Source organism: Anolis carolinensis, chromosome 5, assembly GCF_035594765.1.
Source record: "Anolis carolinensis isolate JA03-04 chromosome 5, rAnoCar3.1.pri, whole genome shotgun sequence".
NCBI lineage: Eukaryota > Metazoa > Chordata > Lepidosauria > Squamata > Dactyloidae > Anolis > Anolis carolinensis.
This window is the reverse complement of record NC_085845.1, coordinates 33415465-33433418: the sequence shown is the minus strand read 5'-3', so window position 1 is coordinate 33433418 and position 17954 is coordinate 33415465. Positions and strand designations below refer to the sequence as shown.

The following is a 17954-nucleotide window of genomic DNA, read 5'->3' as shown; positions in this document are numbered from 1 at the left end:
AATCAAATGATCACAGTATTTTTGTATTTCACTGTCTCCCTAGGAAGAGGAAATTGGTTTTCAGATAAAAATTTGTGCAGTTTGAAAACTTCATAAAATTTTGTGGGAGTTTCAGGAAGGGAGGAATGACACTCTAAGCCAGGGGTCCCCAAACTAAGGCCCGGGGGCCGGATGCGGCCCTCCGAGGTCATTTACCTGGCCCCCGCCCTCAGTTTTATAATATATATTGTATATACATATAATATTGATAATAATATTATAAGGTAATACAATATAACACTAATAATAATACCATATAATAATATTAATTATATATTCTATGTTACATATAATATTACTAATAATATTACAGTACAGTGGTATAGTTCAATATAGTAATATATAATGCTAATATTGTGCTATGCTAATAATATAATATATTGTATGTACATATAATTTGTAAACCACTCTGAGTCCCTTTGGGGTGAGAAGGGTGTGATACAAATGTAGTAAATAAATGCAGTAAATAATAAATAAATAAATAAATAAATTTTAGACTTAGGCTTGCCCAAAGTCTGAAATGACTTGAAGGCACACAACAACAACCACAACCACAACAACAACAACAACAACAACCCTAATTGACTATCTCATTGGCCAGAAGCAGGACCACACTTCCCATTGAAATCCTGATAAATGTATGTTGGTTAAAATTGTTTTTATTGTTCTTTCATTGTTGTTGTTGTTGTTGTTGTTGTTTTTGCACTACAAATAAGACATATGCAGTGTGCATCGGAATTTGTTTGTATTTTTTTCAAATGATAATCTGGCCCCTCAACAGTCTGAAGGATTGTGGACTGGCCCTCGACTTAAAAAGTTTGGGGACCCCTGCTCTAAGCAGTCCATAAAAGTGTTAAAACATAGATAGCCCTTGATTGGCATGTACAGTGTATGAGCCCCAGCTTTAGAAAAAAAAGTTATTTATTGCTGTTAATGTTTGTATGACAGATGCTAAATTTATGACCCGGCAAATGCTAGGAGGCCAAATGTTGACATGCCTGCCTGTTTGCATTCTGCTCCTTCCCCAAATAACATCTGTTTATGTTACAGCTATATTTCCTTCCATACCTTTGGGCATGTAACTGTTCCATTTCCTCTGGTTTTAATTTTTCCAAAATTGATGCTTTATATTACTTTATACATGTGGCGAACTGCTTTGAGAAGACTTCATGTGTTGAAAAGTAATAAATAAATAAATAAATAATTTAATTGTATATACTTATCCGATTGCTATTTCAATTGACATAAATAGCAATCATGTGGACTTCTGTCAAAATTCCTGTGTTTTAGCTTGTACTACTGTAAAGTCACGTAAACTGGTATTTTGAGTCTCAACTGAAGATTTGATTCCAGTGTTTCAAACTACATCTTTTTTTCTTTTCTTTTTTTTCTTTCTTTTTTTGCTGTTGTAACAGGCAGCAGAATGTGCTGGAAAGCTGTTCATCTTCCATGCTTCACTGCCAACTGCAGAAGCCCCAGGGAAGCTGAAGAGCAGAGATGATAGGAAACTGGTTAATACAGAGAAGGAAAAGGTATTATTTCTTTCTTTACTTTCTTTCTTCCTCTTTCTTGCAACTTGCAATAAGCTGATCATAGTTACGATCTATGCCTCATCACATTTCTGCTAAATATTCCTATAAACCACCGGTTCCCAAATGTTGGTCCTTCGGGTGTCTGGGGCTTCAGCTCCCAAAAGCCCTAACCAGATTGATCAACAGTCGGGTATTCTGGAAGCTGAAAACACCAGGTGACCACACATTGGGAACGACTGATCTAAACTAAATGTTGGGGATAGAGGCTTCTTTGGTGTTTCTTGTCACCTCGATCATGATAACAATTCTCAGTTTTGCCATTGTACAAATATATAGCATTGTCAAATGGAGCCCCTGATGGCACAGCAGATTAAACCGCTGAGCTTCTGAACTTGAAAGGTTGACAGTTCAAATCCAGGGAGTGGGGTGAGCTCCCACTATTAGCCCCAGCTTCTGGCAACCTAGCAGATAAAAAACATGCAAACGTGAGTAGATCATTAGGTACCACCCCAGTGGGAAGGTAACGGCGCTCCATGCAGTCATGCTGGCCACATGACCTTGGAGATGCCTACGAACAATGCCAGCTCTTCAGCTTAGAAATGGAGATGAGCACCAACTTCCAGAGTCGGACACAACTAGACTTAATGTCAGGAGAAAACCTTTACCTTTACCAAGTGGATTTGTCTTAACTTAGCTACTCTCTTCTGAGTTTTAGCCAAATTGGTACAGTAAACCTGAGATCCAGAAAGCACAAAGAAAGAGAGAGAGTGAGAGAGCTAGTAAGTGCTCTCTCTCAATTTCTCTGGACTATGACCTCCAAAATTCCAGCGCTGTGCTAACTAAAGTTCATCCAAATCCCAGACTACACAGACCAGAAACCAAGGCTAGTTGATAGCTCTTTGTTAATGTCTGCGGTTGTTATCAACTGAGAATTGCTGATATGGATCAAAATATCCCCATGTGTGAATGTACTGATAAGAGAGAAGATATATAGAGCAGTTCATAAACCTATGAAGTCACTTTGCAGAGATAGGAGAGACTACTGCTACGGAGAGCAAAGGGCCAGCAGAAACCCCCTCACCCATGTTGAATACCTTCCACTTACAAAGGAAAGGAACCATGGACATAAGTCATTGTGTTTCATTTGTAGTTGGGCGAAATGGAATGTTTATTTGCAGTTATTATTTGGTGATAATTATTTCAACTGAATGTGGAACATGCATATCTGATTTCCTCCCTTAATCCAATTTGTGAACAAAGCAGATATTTAGAAACTGAGGATATAAATACATTAGGAAATATACAGTTTGCTTTACAGTTAGTGCTAATGAATATTTACCCCAGTTTGTCTGTCAAAATTGTATTTCAATTGTATTTACTTTTTGTATACATTTTCTGATTAAATGCAACTTAGCATTGTACTGGGTTTTTGTTTGTTTATGTATTACTGAGAAGTGCTTCCTTTAAAACTTTCCAGACACTGTTTCAGCCTCAGACAAATATTTATGAGACCCTGGGCAAAGACTGTGTTGCAAATGGTTGCTGTGTGGATCTGTTTCTTTTCCCAAATCAATACATTGATGTAGCCTCCATGGGTCTTGTTACTATGCTTACTGGAGGAACTCTGTACAAATATAACAATTTTCAGGTAGGTGTCCAAATATTTTTCTAGATTGCTTGGAATTTTACACATTTAGTTTACCTCTAAAAAGTAGACATGAAGTGGAGTTGAATGAGCAGAATTTAACTATTTGAAGGTCAGTCGCAATATGGTGATACAGTAGAGTCTCACTTATCCAATGTAAACGGGACAGCAGAACGTTGGATAAGCGAATATGTTGGATAATAAGGAGAGATTAAGGAAAAGCCTATTAAACATCAAATTAGGTTATGACTTTACAAATTAAGCACCAAAACATCATGTTATACAACAAATTTGACAGAAAAAGTAGTTCAGTATGCAGTAATGCTATGTAGTAATTACTGTATTTACTAATTTAGCACCAAAATATGATGATATATTGAAAACATTGACTACAAAAATGCGTTGGATACGCATTCTGGCTTATCCAGAACATTGGATAAGCGAGTGTTGGATAAGTGAGACTCTACTGTATTTTAATACTCTTGAAAGGAAACAACTTGGGAGAAAATATAGAAATCCAAGCAAATCTTGTATGATGAAAGTTTTTTTCTTCTCAGATGAGTTTCTACAAGATCTTGAATGTTGTTTTTATTTTATTTTTTTAAAAAAACAAAACAAAACAATGGCATCAAATGGATTAGAATTAGCAATTTTGCTTGGAGCGTCATAAATTGTGTCTGTTTAGATTTTGAAATACCAGGTACAGGCATTTCCAAGAAAAGTTTGACAACCTAGGACATTAATCACATTCTAAAATAGCATGTTCCGGACCTGTCACACTTAATTTTTTTTAACAAAAAGCAACTGTGTATGTTTGTGTGGGAGGACAACATGCCCGTGATCCAAAACAGGTCTGTGGAAAGTGGGGTTAACCCTATTTTCACTTCAAAATTGCTCTCAAAGCTTTTCCTTCAGGAGGAATGTGCAACAAAAAATAAAATGGCTATGAGCTGGTTTTGGTTTGGGAACTCTCATACTAACTTTTGTTCTCAGGCATATTGTTGAAAAATTTGCTTCTAAAGTTATGCTTTAGATTCTACGCTTTCCATATTTAAGGAAGCATGATACAACCTAGTAGCAGTTGCTTGGATATAAAAATGCTGTTTTGATTCTTCTCTTCACCTCTAAAAGGCTAGAAAAACACATGATATGTGATTTTTCTGTGCTTCTTGATGGTGAATTCCACAAAACAACAAGTTTTTAGTCGTGCTTCATTCCATTTTACTGCCTCTTGACTTCAAAGAATGAATATTTCAGGTTCTCATAGTCTTGTGATTTTTCATTGTAATGTTTACTATATCCAGAATGAAAGCTTGTGTCATATGCCAAATTATTTCAGAAGTTGTAATGGCTTTCGTTTGTCAAATAATGATCTAGCTCTTAAACCAAGATATTAACACAGTAGTCAAAGCCCAGCTGTAAATACCCACATTGAAATGCAACAACTTGTGGCTACAAACACTACTAGTTGTGTGGTTACAATGCATACATGGGTGACATTGGAGGATGTATTCTTTGCATTTCTTACTATGTTGATTTGTCAGTTTCAACTGGTATAGACCAGTGAATCAATAAAACCTATAGAAGTATTGGCTTACTAAGTTCCCATCAGTTCATTGTATTTACTCTAAGCTGCTATATTTCTTTGACAAAATTTAACAAACATTCATTTCCTTTTTCCCTTTCTCTGTATCTGATGGATACGTTAATTTTGTACAAGATTGATAAGGATAGCTGTGTTACAGCAGAAAGAACTCACAGTCCTTTAACACCATAACAATGAACACATTTATTACTGCACAAGTTTTCATGGACAATAGCCCACCTTGTGAAATGCAAGGAGTTAGTTGCATTCATAAACAAGTATGAAGAGTCAGTAATGTTAATGCAAATTCTGGAAGCATTTCTGTTGCATTGCTGCCCTCCAGTGGTATGTCTCTCAAATAATTACGAATCTTGTTTTTTTTTTTAGATGAATTCAGATAGTTACCAGTTTTTGAGTGACCTTAGGAAGAACATAGAAAAAAGGATGGCATTTGATGCAATCATGAGGGTTCGTACTAGCACAGGTAACAATGTTTTTATGGAGCTTTTAACATATTAATCGGTAACATATGATAATACTGGGTAAAGTTTAGAGCAAGAGGAAAAGAGGAAAACCATATTACAGATGGATTAACATGATCAAGAAAGTCATGAGCTTAAATTTGTAAGACCTGGGCTGGTAAAAACATATTGCTTGATGATCTATCCCGATTTTCTCCCACGGGTGGGACTCAAAGCAGTGTACAAAATTTAAAACCAATACAAATACATCAGCACACAATACATAATCATCATATACAAATATAAAAATAACCCAATTTAACACATCATATAGATTCAATAGCAATGCATATTTTGAAAGAATCTGTGATGGGAAACTTTCATTTTGATTATTTCAAGCAAATGTTTCTTTCTTATTTGTATTTTCCAATTTGTATGTTACTTCTTGAACTGCATAATTGACAGTGATAAAATCTTTATTAGTGAGGCTCCAGAAATAAGAGATGGCCTAACAGCAGAAATGTGACAGTTGTTCAGCCAATCTCTACTTAAAAACCTCAGTGGAACAGAGTTCACTGCCTGCTGAAATAGTCTGTTCCACTATAGAGCATTTCTGTTAAGTTCTTGTAATGTTTCATCATTACTTTCCATATAGAATATCATGCAAATAAATCCTAAGTATGGTGGAGACAGGGAAGGAAAAGAGGAGGGGAGACAGGAATCCCATTTCCACCAGGCTGTCAGTTTTATAGCACACTTCTGAGAATAGAACTTGAAATAAGTATTCTGCAATTTTATAGGTTTCAAATGTTGTCTTGACCTAGTTCAGACAAGGCAAATGAACCAGTGAAAGTCCTGGGAGAAATACCTTCAATTTGATGCCCACATTAGGGTATTATATCCCTGGGCGAGCAGATGAATTTCAAAATTATACCTCCAGTATACTGACAGTCTATTATTATTATTATTATTATTATTATTATTATTATTATTATTATTTGTGTTTTTTCACATATAAGCACTGAAGCTCATGGTGTAATTATTTTACCAGTATTATGTATTAATTATTCACAGCTATGTTGTAACCCACCTCGAGCCACAAGGAGAGGCGAGTAAGAAATATAATATAATATAATATAATATAATATATATATAGGTAATGGAATCACAGCACCGGACAAAACAACTAAACTAAACGCCCCACAACCTCAAAAATTGACAGCACAACCTCTCATCCATGCCTCTACGTTCATATAACAAAAAGAAAAGAAAAATTAAGTCCTAGCCACAGCAACGTGTGGCCGGGCACAGCTAGTAGTAGTAGTAGTAGTAGTAGTAATAATAATAATAATAATAAGTGCCATGTTCCTATGTTAACATCAATCTCAATATTGTATTATGTTTCCTTTTAGCAATTATATACAATGGGCCCTTTGTATCTGTTGGGGTTTAGTTCTAGGACTAAAATCCATGGATTTTCATGTTCCATTATATACAATGTCATAGTAAAATGGTGCTCCTTATATAAAATGGCAAAATCAAGGTTTAGTTTTTGGATTTTATTTCTGAATATTTTAAAGCTGTGGATAGTGGAATAAACTGGTGCAGAATTTGTGGATATAGAGGACCGGCTATGTACTTGACCTTTCTCCCCTGCTTTTGCATAGGTTTCAGAGCAACAGATTTCTTGGGGGCTATTTACATGAATAATACCACTGATGTTGAAATGGCCGGAGTAGACTGCAACAAGGCTGTAACTGTAGAATTTAAGCATGATGATAAGCTGAATGAAGACAATGGAGCATTAATCCAGGTAACAAACCATAGCATCCTTTAAAAAATCTTTTCTGATAGCCCTGAAACACTTTAACATTCATTATTCTGCCTCCATACACTTTATATCATGATAAGTCTTGTGTTATAGGACCTTCCGAGTGCTCAGGTAGCAATATTTTTGTCATAGGGGAAATGCCATCTTTCTCCCATGGTTATTGCAAATGGCATATGGCATACAGTTGTATAAGAACCAACATGTGCCTACCAAAGGATGCCATTAGTGAAGTGTGACCTTCCTACCTATCTGCATGCTTTCTTTATGTCAGTACTATCTTTCTGTAGCAGAAAACATCCTGGAATAGAGTGCCCTTTTCATCTCTATCTTGGAGATGAAGTTGTGTAAGTCTATCCCTTCTGGTGGAAGAAGCTTCCGCCCAACTTCATTTTTGCTTCTGATTTGGAGAAATGTTTTCTCACAACTCTTGTTTTGAGTTGATACTTCCTTGCTTTTCAGCACTCCTGTGATTATTGTTAGTTTGGCTACAGGAGGAATTATCTGACCACAGTGATCCTGATGATGTACTACCATTCAGTGCCCTGCAAGATGTCCTAGTAGGGCTGGGGAACCTTTGGTTCATCAGACACTATGTGGTGAAGATCCACTAATGCCAGACCATTGGCCATGTTAGATAGGCTTTTGTGAGTTGAAGCTGAAAACATCTGGAAACAAATACTTCCCTATCTCTACCTCAAAGCAAGATGGTAGAAATGCATGGGAGTTTGTGGGTTGTTATTAGGAATGCATTGATAGAAATGTGTTTCAATAAAAACTTCAGCGATTTTACTTCTCAGTTTCTTGTAGGAAAGAGAACAAAGACTCAGTTTACTTTTTCTGGCATTTCTGCCTTAAGTGTGCTGAGTAATTCTGCTCTTGAAAACAGAAACCTCATAAACTCCCACATGAAGTGAAGCTTTTGTCAGGACTGCTTCCTTTTTTAGTGTAGGTTATAAATCTAGCTCAAAAATCACCCAAACTTGTTATTTTTATCTGAGTTAATCACATACTCTTAAAATATAAATATGAGTCAGTCACAAATCCTTGTGTAAATGCAGTACATTAAAACATTGTTGGACTTGGCAAGGAAAACATTTGTCCTGAGAAAAGTACATTTTTGGTCTCAAGCTTCAATCTAAATAAGCATTTATGGAAGTGGTGGATGTCTTTCTTTGGACAGTTGGATCAGAACTGGAAGGGAGGATGTTTCTTAGTTTGAGGCTGCTCTTAGGATGGCATAAAATAATATATGATGGGTGCTGAAACTAATTTTGCAAGGCTTGTTGATAAAATCCACAGTTTGTAGTATGTTTCCTCCTGATTACCTTAGAGTCAAAGCTGGAGAAGACTTACTGTTTTTGCACCGTGCTTCCTGAATCACACATTTGCTGGGGATTCTGAGAGTTGTAGTTTCCACAGGGAGAAAGGTGGAGTATCAATAAAGTTGTCAATTGTCATCATTATGATCCAAAAGGGTAACCTTTCAAGTTCAGTTCAAGCTAGAGCAAGAAATCAGAGAGTTTGAAAGGAACTCAAATATCAACAGCCACCTTGAATCCCAGTTTTGGTGAAAATGCTTGGTATAAATAAATACAATTCAGTGATATATGCTCCTACAACATGACTAATGCCTAAGTAAGACTCTACTTAATAGACCTTAATATAACAGGATGTAGGGGTTTCAGAAATGGAACTGGACATAGGTTTAAGTGTTTTAGAGAGTCTAAGTACTATCCAGGTTTGGGACACAGTGAGCCTAGCAAAACAATGAGGAATTTTAAAGAAGAGCTTGTCTAAATGTAATCTTAGACTATTTACAGTGGACCTGATTTATTTTATCATCAGAAATATTGCAAGAGATCCAGAATACTTCAATTCAAATTCACATTGATTTTGCCATTGCAGTGTGCAGTCCTTTACACATCCATGAATGGTCAAAGACGACTGCGCGTACATAACACTGCGCTGAACTGTAGTTCCCAGTTAGCTGATGTCTACAAGAGCTGTGAGACTGATGCACTCATAAATTTCTTTGTGAAATCAGGTAAGCTTATGGCTCATGCTGGTGAAGTCCTGTTGATGTTTTACATGTGCATTCCCTTATGGATAATTTGGATCGAATGTTGGATGTCCTGCATTTTTTAAAGTTTTGGGAGCAGAGTTACATATCTGACACCATTGTATATGATCCACTTTTCACATGGAACATGCCAATGTCAGTGCGCTTTTGCTTGTGCAATTCACTAATGATGCAGTGTTGCTCAACTGTCAAATAACAGAATGAGTATAAAGTTACTCTGTTTCCTTGATCTTAGCAAATGACTTCATGAATAACGCTGCCTGTAATGCAAAGAATTTTAAATAACTGATAACATATTACAAGTTGAATTAATATGACTCTAGAGTTACCACATCTCTGACATTTTGTTTAGCTGATACTTGGTAAAAATAATCCCTGTTTTAGTCTGAAACTGTTCAATTATCGTAGGATTATTGTCAAGTCAACAAGTCATGTTATGTCTTAGATGCGTCATCAAAACACTTTCTGGGCACAATTTCATTTTTCATAGGATTCATATTTCAAAACTTACTGTTTACAACTATAAGTAGATGTTATCTACTGAATTATATCTAGTTTCAGATAAGTCTGAAATTTAGTGAGTAGTAGCTCAAACAAAAATCATGCTGATTTTGACATCCATCATTTTTTAAAGCAAAGAATATAAACTTGACTCAAGTTTATTCTGCATTAGCTAATCAGGCATTTGCATGCAGCCATAAAAAACAATCTCATATTCCAACATAATTAAGATCAAATAACTGGATAGGTAATAAAAAACACACAAAATTGTTCTGAGATTATATCTTGTTACCAGGCACTTTACTAGTTTTCCTCTATCAGGGTTAACTTGACATATTTGGCCCATTCAATAGGGCACATAATACAATTTCTGCTAATAAAAATGTCAATTTTAGGGGGTAATAGCATCTCTAATACGAATAGTATTATTAATAAAAACACATAAATCTTTCACCTTTCTAGACTGATATGGACACTGTCTATCTGTATTGGGTGTAGTGTACTACAGCAGAGTCTCACTTATCCAAGCCTCGCTTATCCAAGCCTCTGGATAATCCAAGCCATTTTTGTAGTCAATGTTTTGAATATATCATGATATTTTGGTGCTAAATTCGTAAATACAGTAATTACAACATAACATTACTCCATATTGAACTATTTTTTCTGTCAAATTTGTTGTATAACATGAAGTTTTGGTGCTTAATTTGTAAAATCATAACCTAATTTGATGTTTAATAGGCTTTTCCTGAATCCCTCATTATCCAAGATATTCACTTATCCAAGCTTCTGTCGGCCCGTTTAGCTTGGATAAGTGAGACTCTGCTGTATCATATTAATGGAAAATATTCAGTTTGCACTTAGTTAAAAGGGTCCTAAGGTCCTATGGGCAACTAGAACCTAAATGAGGGATTTTTCAGGTTAAATAGTAAAGTTCTTACATGCTATAAAAGAGCAGCAGTTAGATACTTGTGAAGAATTTTCATGGAGTTCAATATTGTCTAAACACTTTGTAACCTCTAATTGGGTGCCATTATAATCTTATGCAACCAAATAGCACAATATATAATTTCTTGACTTGCTGAGCCTTCTGACAGACTGTTCAGCATTTTTAGATCTTGAATTCATATCATTATAGCTTACAAAGCCATTCTCAGCCAACCATTGAAGACAGTTCGTGAGATCCTGGTGAATCAGACAGCTCGAATGTTAGCATGTTACAGAAAGAACTGTGCCACACCATCTGCAGTGAGCCAGGTACAGTACATTCTCAGCTCCAGTTGTTTGAGTTTTCTATGCATTCTTCACTTCTAGCTCTGAAAATTTGAGTTTTGAATACGTGTGTCTAAATGGACATGCAGTCCTAGCTTTTGGATAATATTGGAGAGAAATGTGACTATGCAATTTACTCCATGAAGGAAAAAACAGATTGGAAACTACATGAGGTAATGCCAAGATATATATAATAGCTGTCACCCTGCTGGTTAGTCCCAACTAGAATAGATCCATTCAGTCAATATCATTGTTCCAATGGGCCTAGTCTATTCAGGTTTAACTAGAGTTGTTCTACTGTTTATATGTGTGTCTGAAATCTGCATTCTCTTAATCACATTTGTCTCAACCCAAATTTCAGGATTGTGTGTAGCAGAGAAGCTTCCACTCACAAAGTATTTGAATTAGAAAATAGATAAAAAGTCATAACAATGTTTAAGGAACTGCACTGTACTTCCACTAAATATTCACTTATTCTCAGTCGTTTATATTTATTTACAGAGGAATAAATGAAAACCCTAGAGAAGGAATTCTAAAGAGAGGAATCCCTTTTCACTCATTTAACTTATAGTGGGGCTGCAAGTTAAGTGCATCATAAATATTTCAAAAATACCACTTTGCTGAAATCTTAATTAATGAGCAGGTGAAGCAGAACATGTTTTTATGAGTTAAATCATATGTGAGAGGTAAACACCCGCTAAGACTCTTGGCATGGAAACCATTATAAATTAACCTTGACAAAACAAAGTATCTCATTTTACGCAAACCTTGTCAACTGGAAATTTGTAGCTTTAACTGAACCTTTTCATTCTCAGCTTCATTTAGTCACATTTACTGTGATGTGTGTATCCACTCATTATACATAGGTATATGTGTTTGGTGCAGAATTTGTGATGTGTTCAAACACAACTTAATGCTTGATGTTGGGCCTTCATTTGAATGTTTTCTGCTTGTTTCATGTAATCACTCAATCTAAGGTGGATTTCAATGAAATAGAAATAATGCAGAAACCTCGCCATGAAGCTGCTGTTGATTTGGTGTATGGCTATGTAAATGTGAAGTAAATGGCTGAAGGATATGACTTGGTTGTATGAGTTTGCCTGCTCATGTATATGTATTTATGATCTTCCAGCTTATCCTTCCTGATTCAATGAAGGTGCTCCCAGTCTACATGAACTGTCTCCTGAAAAGCTGTGTTATGATGGGCAAACCAGAGATCCCTACAGATGAAAGAACTCTCCACCGACAGCTGGTCATGTCCATGGATGTTGCAAGCACCCAACTTTTATTCTATCCACAGCTTCTGCCAATTGTAAGCATTTGGGGAGAAGGACATTAGGTCTGTGAATATCTGAAAAGACATGGGAGGAATATTCAGTGTTCTAGCAAGACAGAGATGAGCATTGGGTTTGGTACATATTGATCAAAACTAATTAAATCATTTTTTCATGTCTTGTCATGTCTAACTTTTTTCAGTAGTCACAATGATTTCCCCATTAATGTAATAACATAACGTAACCTTTATTTTTGCAGCATTCCATGGATATAAATAGTGATGTTTTCCCCTCTGCTGTTCGCTGCTCAGAAGAACGCCTGTCTGAAGGAGGCTTATTTTTATTGGCAAATGGGGTACATATGTTCTTATGGCTGGGAGTCAGTGCCCCACCAGAAGTTATCCAGGGGATATTTAACGTGCCATCTTTTGCACATGTCAGCACCGAAGCTGTGAGTAAAAGTGTGTTAAGATCAGTGTTTGCGGGGAATGGTGTTAAGTCCTTACCTTAAGATTTTACCTCCAAGTTAATAATGCTGAAAGTATTTTTTGGGAAGGTTGACACTTTTCCTTTTCCCAGTTGTGAACAGTTTATGGGCAAAAGGCTGAATGGGACCAAATACCTTTACAGCAGGGGAGGGCATCTGCCTTAGCTTTGGGGACTGCATCCTGGACCTAATCCCCAAATTTGTTCTATAAGTTGTAATGGGTTGTTTTTTTAAAGGCAGGAGCGACTTCAGGAACTGCAAGTCACTTCTTGTGTGAGAGAACTGGCCGTCTGCAAAGATGTTGCCCATGGAATGCTCGAATGTTTGATGTTTTACCATCCTTGTGGGAGGCTTCTCTCATGTACCCACATGGGAAGCTGAAGCTGACAGAGGGAGCTCATTTGCTCTCTGAACTGCTGACTTGTCAGTTAGCAGTCCTGCTGGCACAATGGTTTAACCCATTGCATTACCCAGGGCTCCAGTGGATAATTCTCCAATATTTGGGGCCTCTTTTAAGATTATTCTCAACCAAGAAGGCACTAGAAACTCCCTGTTTGGGAAAAAGTTCCACCTCAGTCTGCGACAGTGATGGGAAGACTCAAAATGTGACAGAATCCCCTATTATTTGAAAGAGTAACTTACAAACTAAGGTTAGAGAAGAGAAATAAAAGATAATTTGCTTGCAATCATATGAAAACCATTTATTAGCTTTTTGTTTCAGAGTAATAGCAAATTTAAATTACCCTCAGATCAAATGGGATTTTGGTTAAATAGCTAGGGAAAGATATGTTCGTTATTAAGATATTAACCAGAATGGAGGCTAATTTATCAGTAAGAGGATTGACAGGGAACATCTGTAATTTGTGGAAGGGAAGTAGGATGGATAAGGGTAAGTCGAAGTCTTAGACTGATTTGTTACTATATTGTGATATTGATATAATGCATAATTGTATAGAATATGGAAAATTAATAAAAGAATCTGAATTTTTTTTTAAAAAGAATCCACCCAGAATTTCAGAAGGGTGGAGAGAGACCTCCTCAATCCAATGTTTTAAAAATGCAAAAAAACAGGTCTATAGGGGCCAAGACATGTGGCCAAACCAAATAGCAATTCCCATGGTCATTTTTGTATAGGACAGAGATGGAGAAAGGGCAGCCCCCAAGCAGCTCCTTAACCTTAACATATTGCAAATAGTACTGCTTATCCATCATCTTGTGACACTGAGAAAAATTTACATTCAATTTTATTTTGCACTGAAAAAGTAGGTTTATTTTGCTTTTCACCATAACGACATCAGATAAAGCTAATTCTTATTATCCCAATTTTCATATCCCAATCACATTGCCTTTAAAAGCCTCATCGGTTTATAAGCCCTTGCTAGGAGAGAAATGTTTCTGCCTGCTGATGAAAGGCAAACAGAGATGGGGACATCCTGGCCTCTCTAAGGACAGAGTTGCAGTCTGAGAGCAGCCGCTGAGATAATTCTATAATAATTCTTCAAGACTAATACAATTTGGTCATCCCCTTGGATATACGGTTCTGTCATTTGGTGTAATTCCAGTACTCATATATGCTTGTTGTCTATATATTTTTGTCATTCAGACACGCCTTCCTGAAGTGGAAAATCCCTACTCTACCAAGCTCAGATCAATGATAGATCATCTCCAGAACAAGACCCCTTATACCATGAAGGTGAACTATTAAACATTCTTTGAGATTCTAAGATATTTACTGGGACTGTAATGGGACTGGAAGCTCAAACTGTTTTCAAGCCTTTCTTAAGGTGCCTCTACTATACTGTATGATGGTTTCACTTCAGTTTAACTGCCACAGCTCAATGCTGTGAAAATTAGAGACTGGCAAGGCTATAGCACTCATTGGCAGAGAAAACTAAAGATCTTGTAAAACTGCCCATGATTCCATAGCACTGAGCCATAGTAGCTAAAGTGGTATCAAACGGCATTAATTCGACAGTGTAGATTTGCCCCCATGGGGTTATGCTAGTCTCACTGTAGTATTTTCAAGCTCTGAACCACCATTTTCTCCTTTTCAGATCCTGATTGTGAAGCAAAGGGACCAGCCAGAGGTGGCTTTCAAACAGTTCTTGGTTGAAGATAAGAATATTTATGGAGGAGCTTCTTATGTGGATTTCTTATGTTGTGTTCATAAAGAGATCTGTCAATTGCTTAATTAATGGATGCCCGAATACTAATTATTTCTGTTTGTCAAGAGAGACTATACGTGACCAAACCACCACAAGGTGCTTTTTAATGCTACCATTTTGTACAGTTTCTAATTTCATATCCTTGTGCCCTTTTTCATAAATGTAGGTGGCTACATTATAATGTAGAATAGGCAACTCTGCGCTCAGGTATAACTCCCATGGGAGAGCCTTTACTGTTCTTTAAAAGGATAGTTTCTTATGATAAAATTTGAATCCTGGAATCTGTCAAAGCTTAAAGCATGTGGTTTTCATTCCATAAATTTTAATAAACAGCAAAGCATAATTATGAATGACTTTTATTACTTCTAAACTCTGCAGGGCTCCAAAGTGCTGACATTGTCTGTTTTGTTTTATCAACTGTTTCTTTTGTTGGAGCACTTAAGGAATTGTTCTCATTGCTTGATGCCCTTTGATGTACCATAGCAGGGATATGGAATCGCTAGAACTCCAAATGCTGTTGAATTTTTCATCAGCCACAATGAGCAACAGCAAGAATTGCAGTCCAACTTCTGGAGGACCAGTTTCCTTATCTCTGGTACCCAAACAATAACAAAGTTAAAGCAACCTTTCCTCTGAATAAAAACACTAAGGACTTTGGTTTTTTTTAATTACAGAAAAGATAATTGTAATGCAAAGGACAGCAGCCAGTGTAATCATCTCTGTATCACTGAAAGATTCTTTTGGCAACACTGAAACTGATTTACTCAATGGCTTCTAAAGGACATTGATCCTCAGAGTGATTTAGAATCATAGAATTGTAGAGTTGGAAGAGACCTTGCGGGCCATCCAGTCCAACCCCCTGCCAAGAAGGAAAATCTCATTCAAAGCACCCCCAACAGGTGGCTGTCCAGCCTCTGCTTAAAGCCTCCAAAGAAGGAGCCTTCACCACTGTCCGCGGGAGAGTTCCACTGCCGAACAGCTCTCACAGTGAGGAAGTTCTCCCTGATGTTCAGGTGGAATCTCCTTTCCTGTAGTTTGAAGCCATTTTTCCGTGTCCTAGTCTGCAGGGCAGCAGCAAACAATCTTGCTCCCTCCTCACTATGACTTCCCCTTACATATTTGTCCATGGCTATCCATGTCTCCTCCCAGCCTTCTCTTCTGCAGGCTAAACATACCCAGTTCTTTAAGCCGCTCCTCATAAGGCTTGTTCTCCAGACCCTTGATCATTTTAGTCGCCCTCCTCTGGACGCTTTCCAGCTTGTCAACATCTCCCTTCAACTGCGGTGCCCAGAATTGGACACAGTATTCCAGGTGTGGTCTGACCAAGGCAGAATAGAGGGGTAGCATGACTTCCCTGGATCTAGACGCTATACCCCTATTTATGCAAGCCAAAATCCTATTGGCTTTTTTCGCCGCCGCATCACATTGTAGGCTCATATTTAACTTGTTCTCCACGAGGATTCCAAGGTCTTTTTCACACATACTGCTGTCGAGCCAGGCATCGTCCCCCATTCTGTACCTTGGCATTTTTAGTAGAACTATTCCTCTTCACTGAATTGTAAGCCTAGTGATGCATATCCTCTAAAACTGAGAAGGGAAGAATCTTGCAGCCCTCCACATGATTTTGAATTGTGATTCCCATCAGCCTTAGGCAGCATAACCAACAATGAAGGAAGCATTCCAACATTTGGAGCACTGCAAGATACCCTACCTACAGTAAAACAATGGTTCTCAGTCCCTAAATATTAGTGGAAGTTAAAATTCAAACCTGGGGTATCACAAATTGTACTATAAACCATGCAATACAAACTCTACACAAAGGTTCTTTTATTACCACCTTTTTATCTGGTGCACTTTCATGAAACATTTGCCAGATAAGACCAAGATATATCTAGCCTAATGTTTCCCAGCCTTTTTTTCTCAAGGTGTTAGGGACTTCCATTTCCAGAAACCCCAGCCAGCTTGGCCAACTATCAGGAATTCTGGGAGCTGAAGTGCAAAAAAGAGTTGCAGGACTAACGGTTAGAAAGCACTGATCTAGCCTGCCATACTACTTTCAACAATCATGGCACAAAATCTGAAGGGGCAGCAAGTAATCTTTTGCTATTTAACATCACTATCTGTTATGGAATTTGTATTTAGCTATTGGTAAAGTATCCAACTGGATCTTCAAAAAGACCTGAAGGAAGTGATTTGTCTTTACATGTAGCATGTGCAAGAAGATGCTCTCCTCTCCTTCACCAAACCCAAGGGCCCTTCTACACAGCCATATAACCCAGAATATCAAGGCAGAAAATACAACATCTGTTTTGAACTGAGTCATCTGAGTCCACACTGCCATATATTCCAGTTCAAAGCAGAAAGTGTGATATTTTATTCAGCTGTGTGGAAGGGCCCCCAGATTCTGGAGGGATTTTCAGTGAACTAGATCAGAAACTGAAGGCATGTAGGGAAAGTATGAGTGTGTAGAAAACTGCCTCTTTCTCATTGTAAGCATCTCATCAGATCTTGGCCATTGAATTACTGGCATATAGACATACAATGACTTAGCCATTTATTATTTGATTCAGGGAGTTTCCACAGCAATGAATTGGAGTTCTTAATCCAATGAATAAGCACCTGTTTAAACCTGATATTAAAGGCTGCACAACAGATGAATGTTTTTTCTCCCCCCCCCCCCCCCCCCAATTTCATCCATTTCAGTATACAGAACACCATTATCTGGTGTGTGATCCATTAATTATGGTCACATGGCACACAGATAAATCCTTGGGATAAAAGGACCCTTGGAAGTGAAACAGATTGCCACAATGTTAGAATTTCATTCCTATGCCACTAGGTGGAACCACTAACTAAATTTACGCAATTATTTCTTTGAGCTATCCACTATGATCCTAAGCTTCCTGTCTCAATTAACTGTGGCCAACTTTACATGGAGGTTGATACTCTATTCACGTGCATTCTTTTAGTTCTCAAATGACTTCAAAGCTTCACAATCTTGCCATGTAATTCATTAATCTAAAACAAATTATTCAACATTAACTAACATTCCAATTTGCTATATATCACAAATTCTTAAGCAATG

The 17954-nt window shown here is 37.2% G+C and overlaps 1 protein-coding gene across 3 annotated transcripts in view; it reads left to right on the top strand.

Moving 5' to 3' along the window:
* The window catches only part of sec24d (SEC24 homolog D, COPII coat complex component), a 67650-nt gene extending 52435 nt beyond the window's left edge, over positions 1–15215 (top strand). For all 3 annotated transcript variants that reach the window (XM_008112072.3, XM_008112073.3, XM_008112071.3), the window contains 10 exons: positions 1455–1571; positions 3049–3219; positions 5189–5285; positions 6930–7075; positions 8999–9137; positions 10810–10928; positions 12076–12255; positions 12477–12668; positions 14308–14397; positions 14759–15215. In XM_008112072.3, coding sequence (XP_008110279.1) covers positions 1455–1571; positions 3049–3219; positions 5189–5285; positions 6930–7075; positions 8999–9137; positions 10810–10928; positions 12076–12255; positions 12477–12668; positions 14308–14397; positions 14759–14899 — 1392 coding nt within the window. In that variant the 3' untranslated portion in view covers positions 14900–15215. The remainder of the gene's footprint in view (positions 1–1454; positions 1572–3048; positions 3220–5188; positions 5286–6929; positions 7076–8998; positions 9138–10809; positions 10929–12075; positions 12256–12476; positions 12669–14307; positions 14398–14758) is intronic.
* Positions 15216–17954: the final 2739 nt, after the last annotated feature.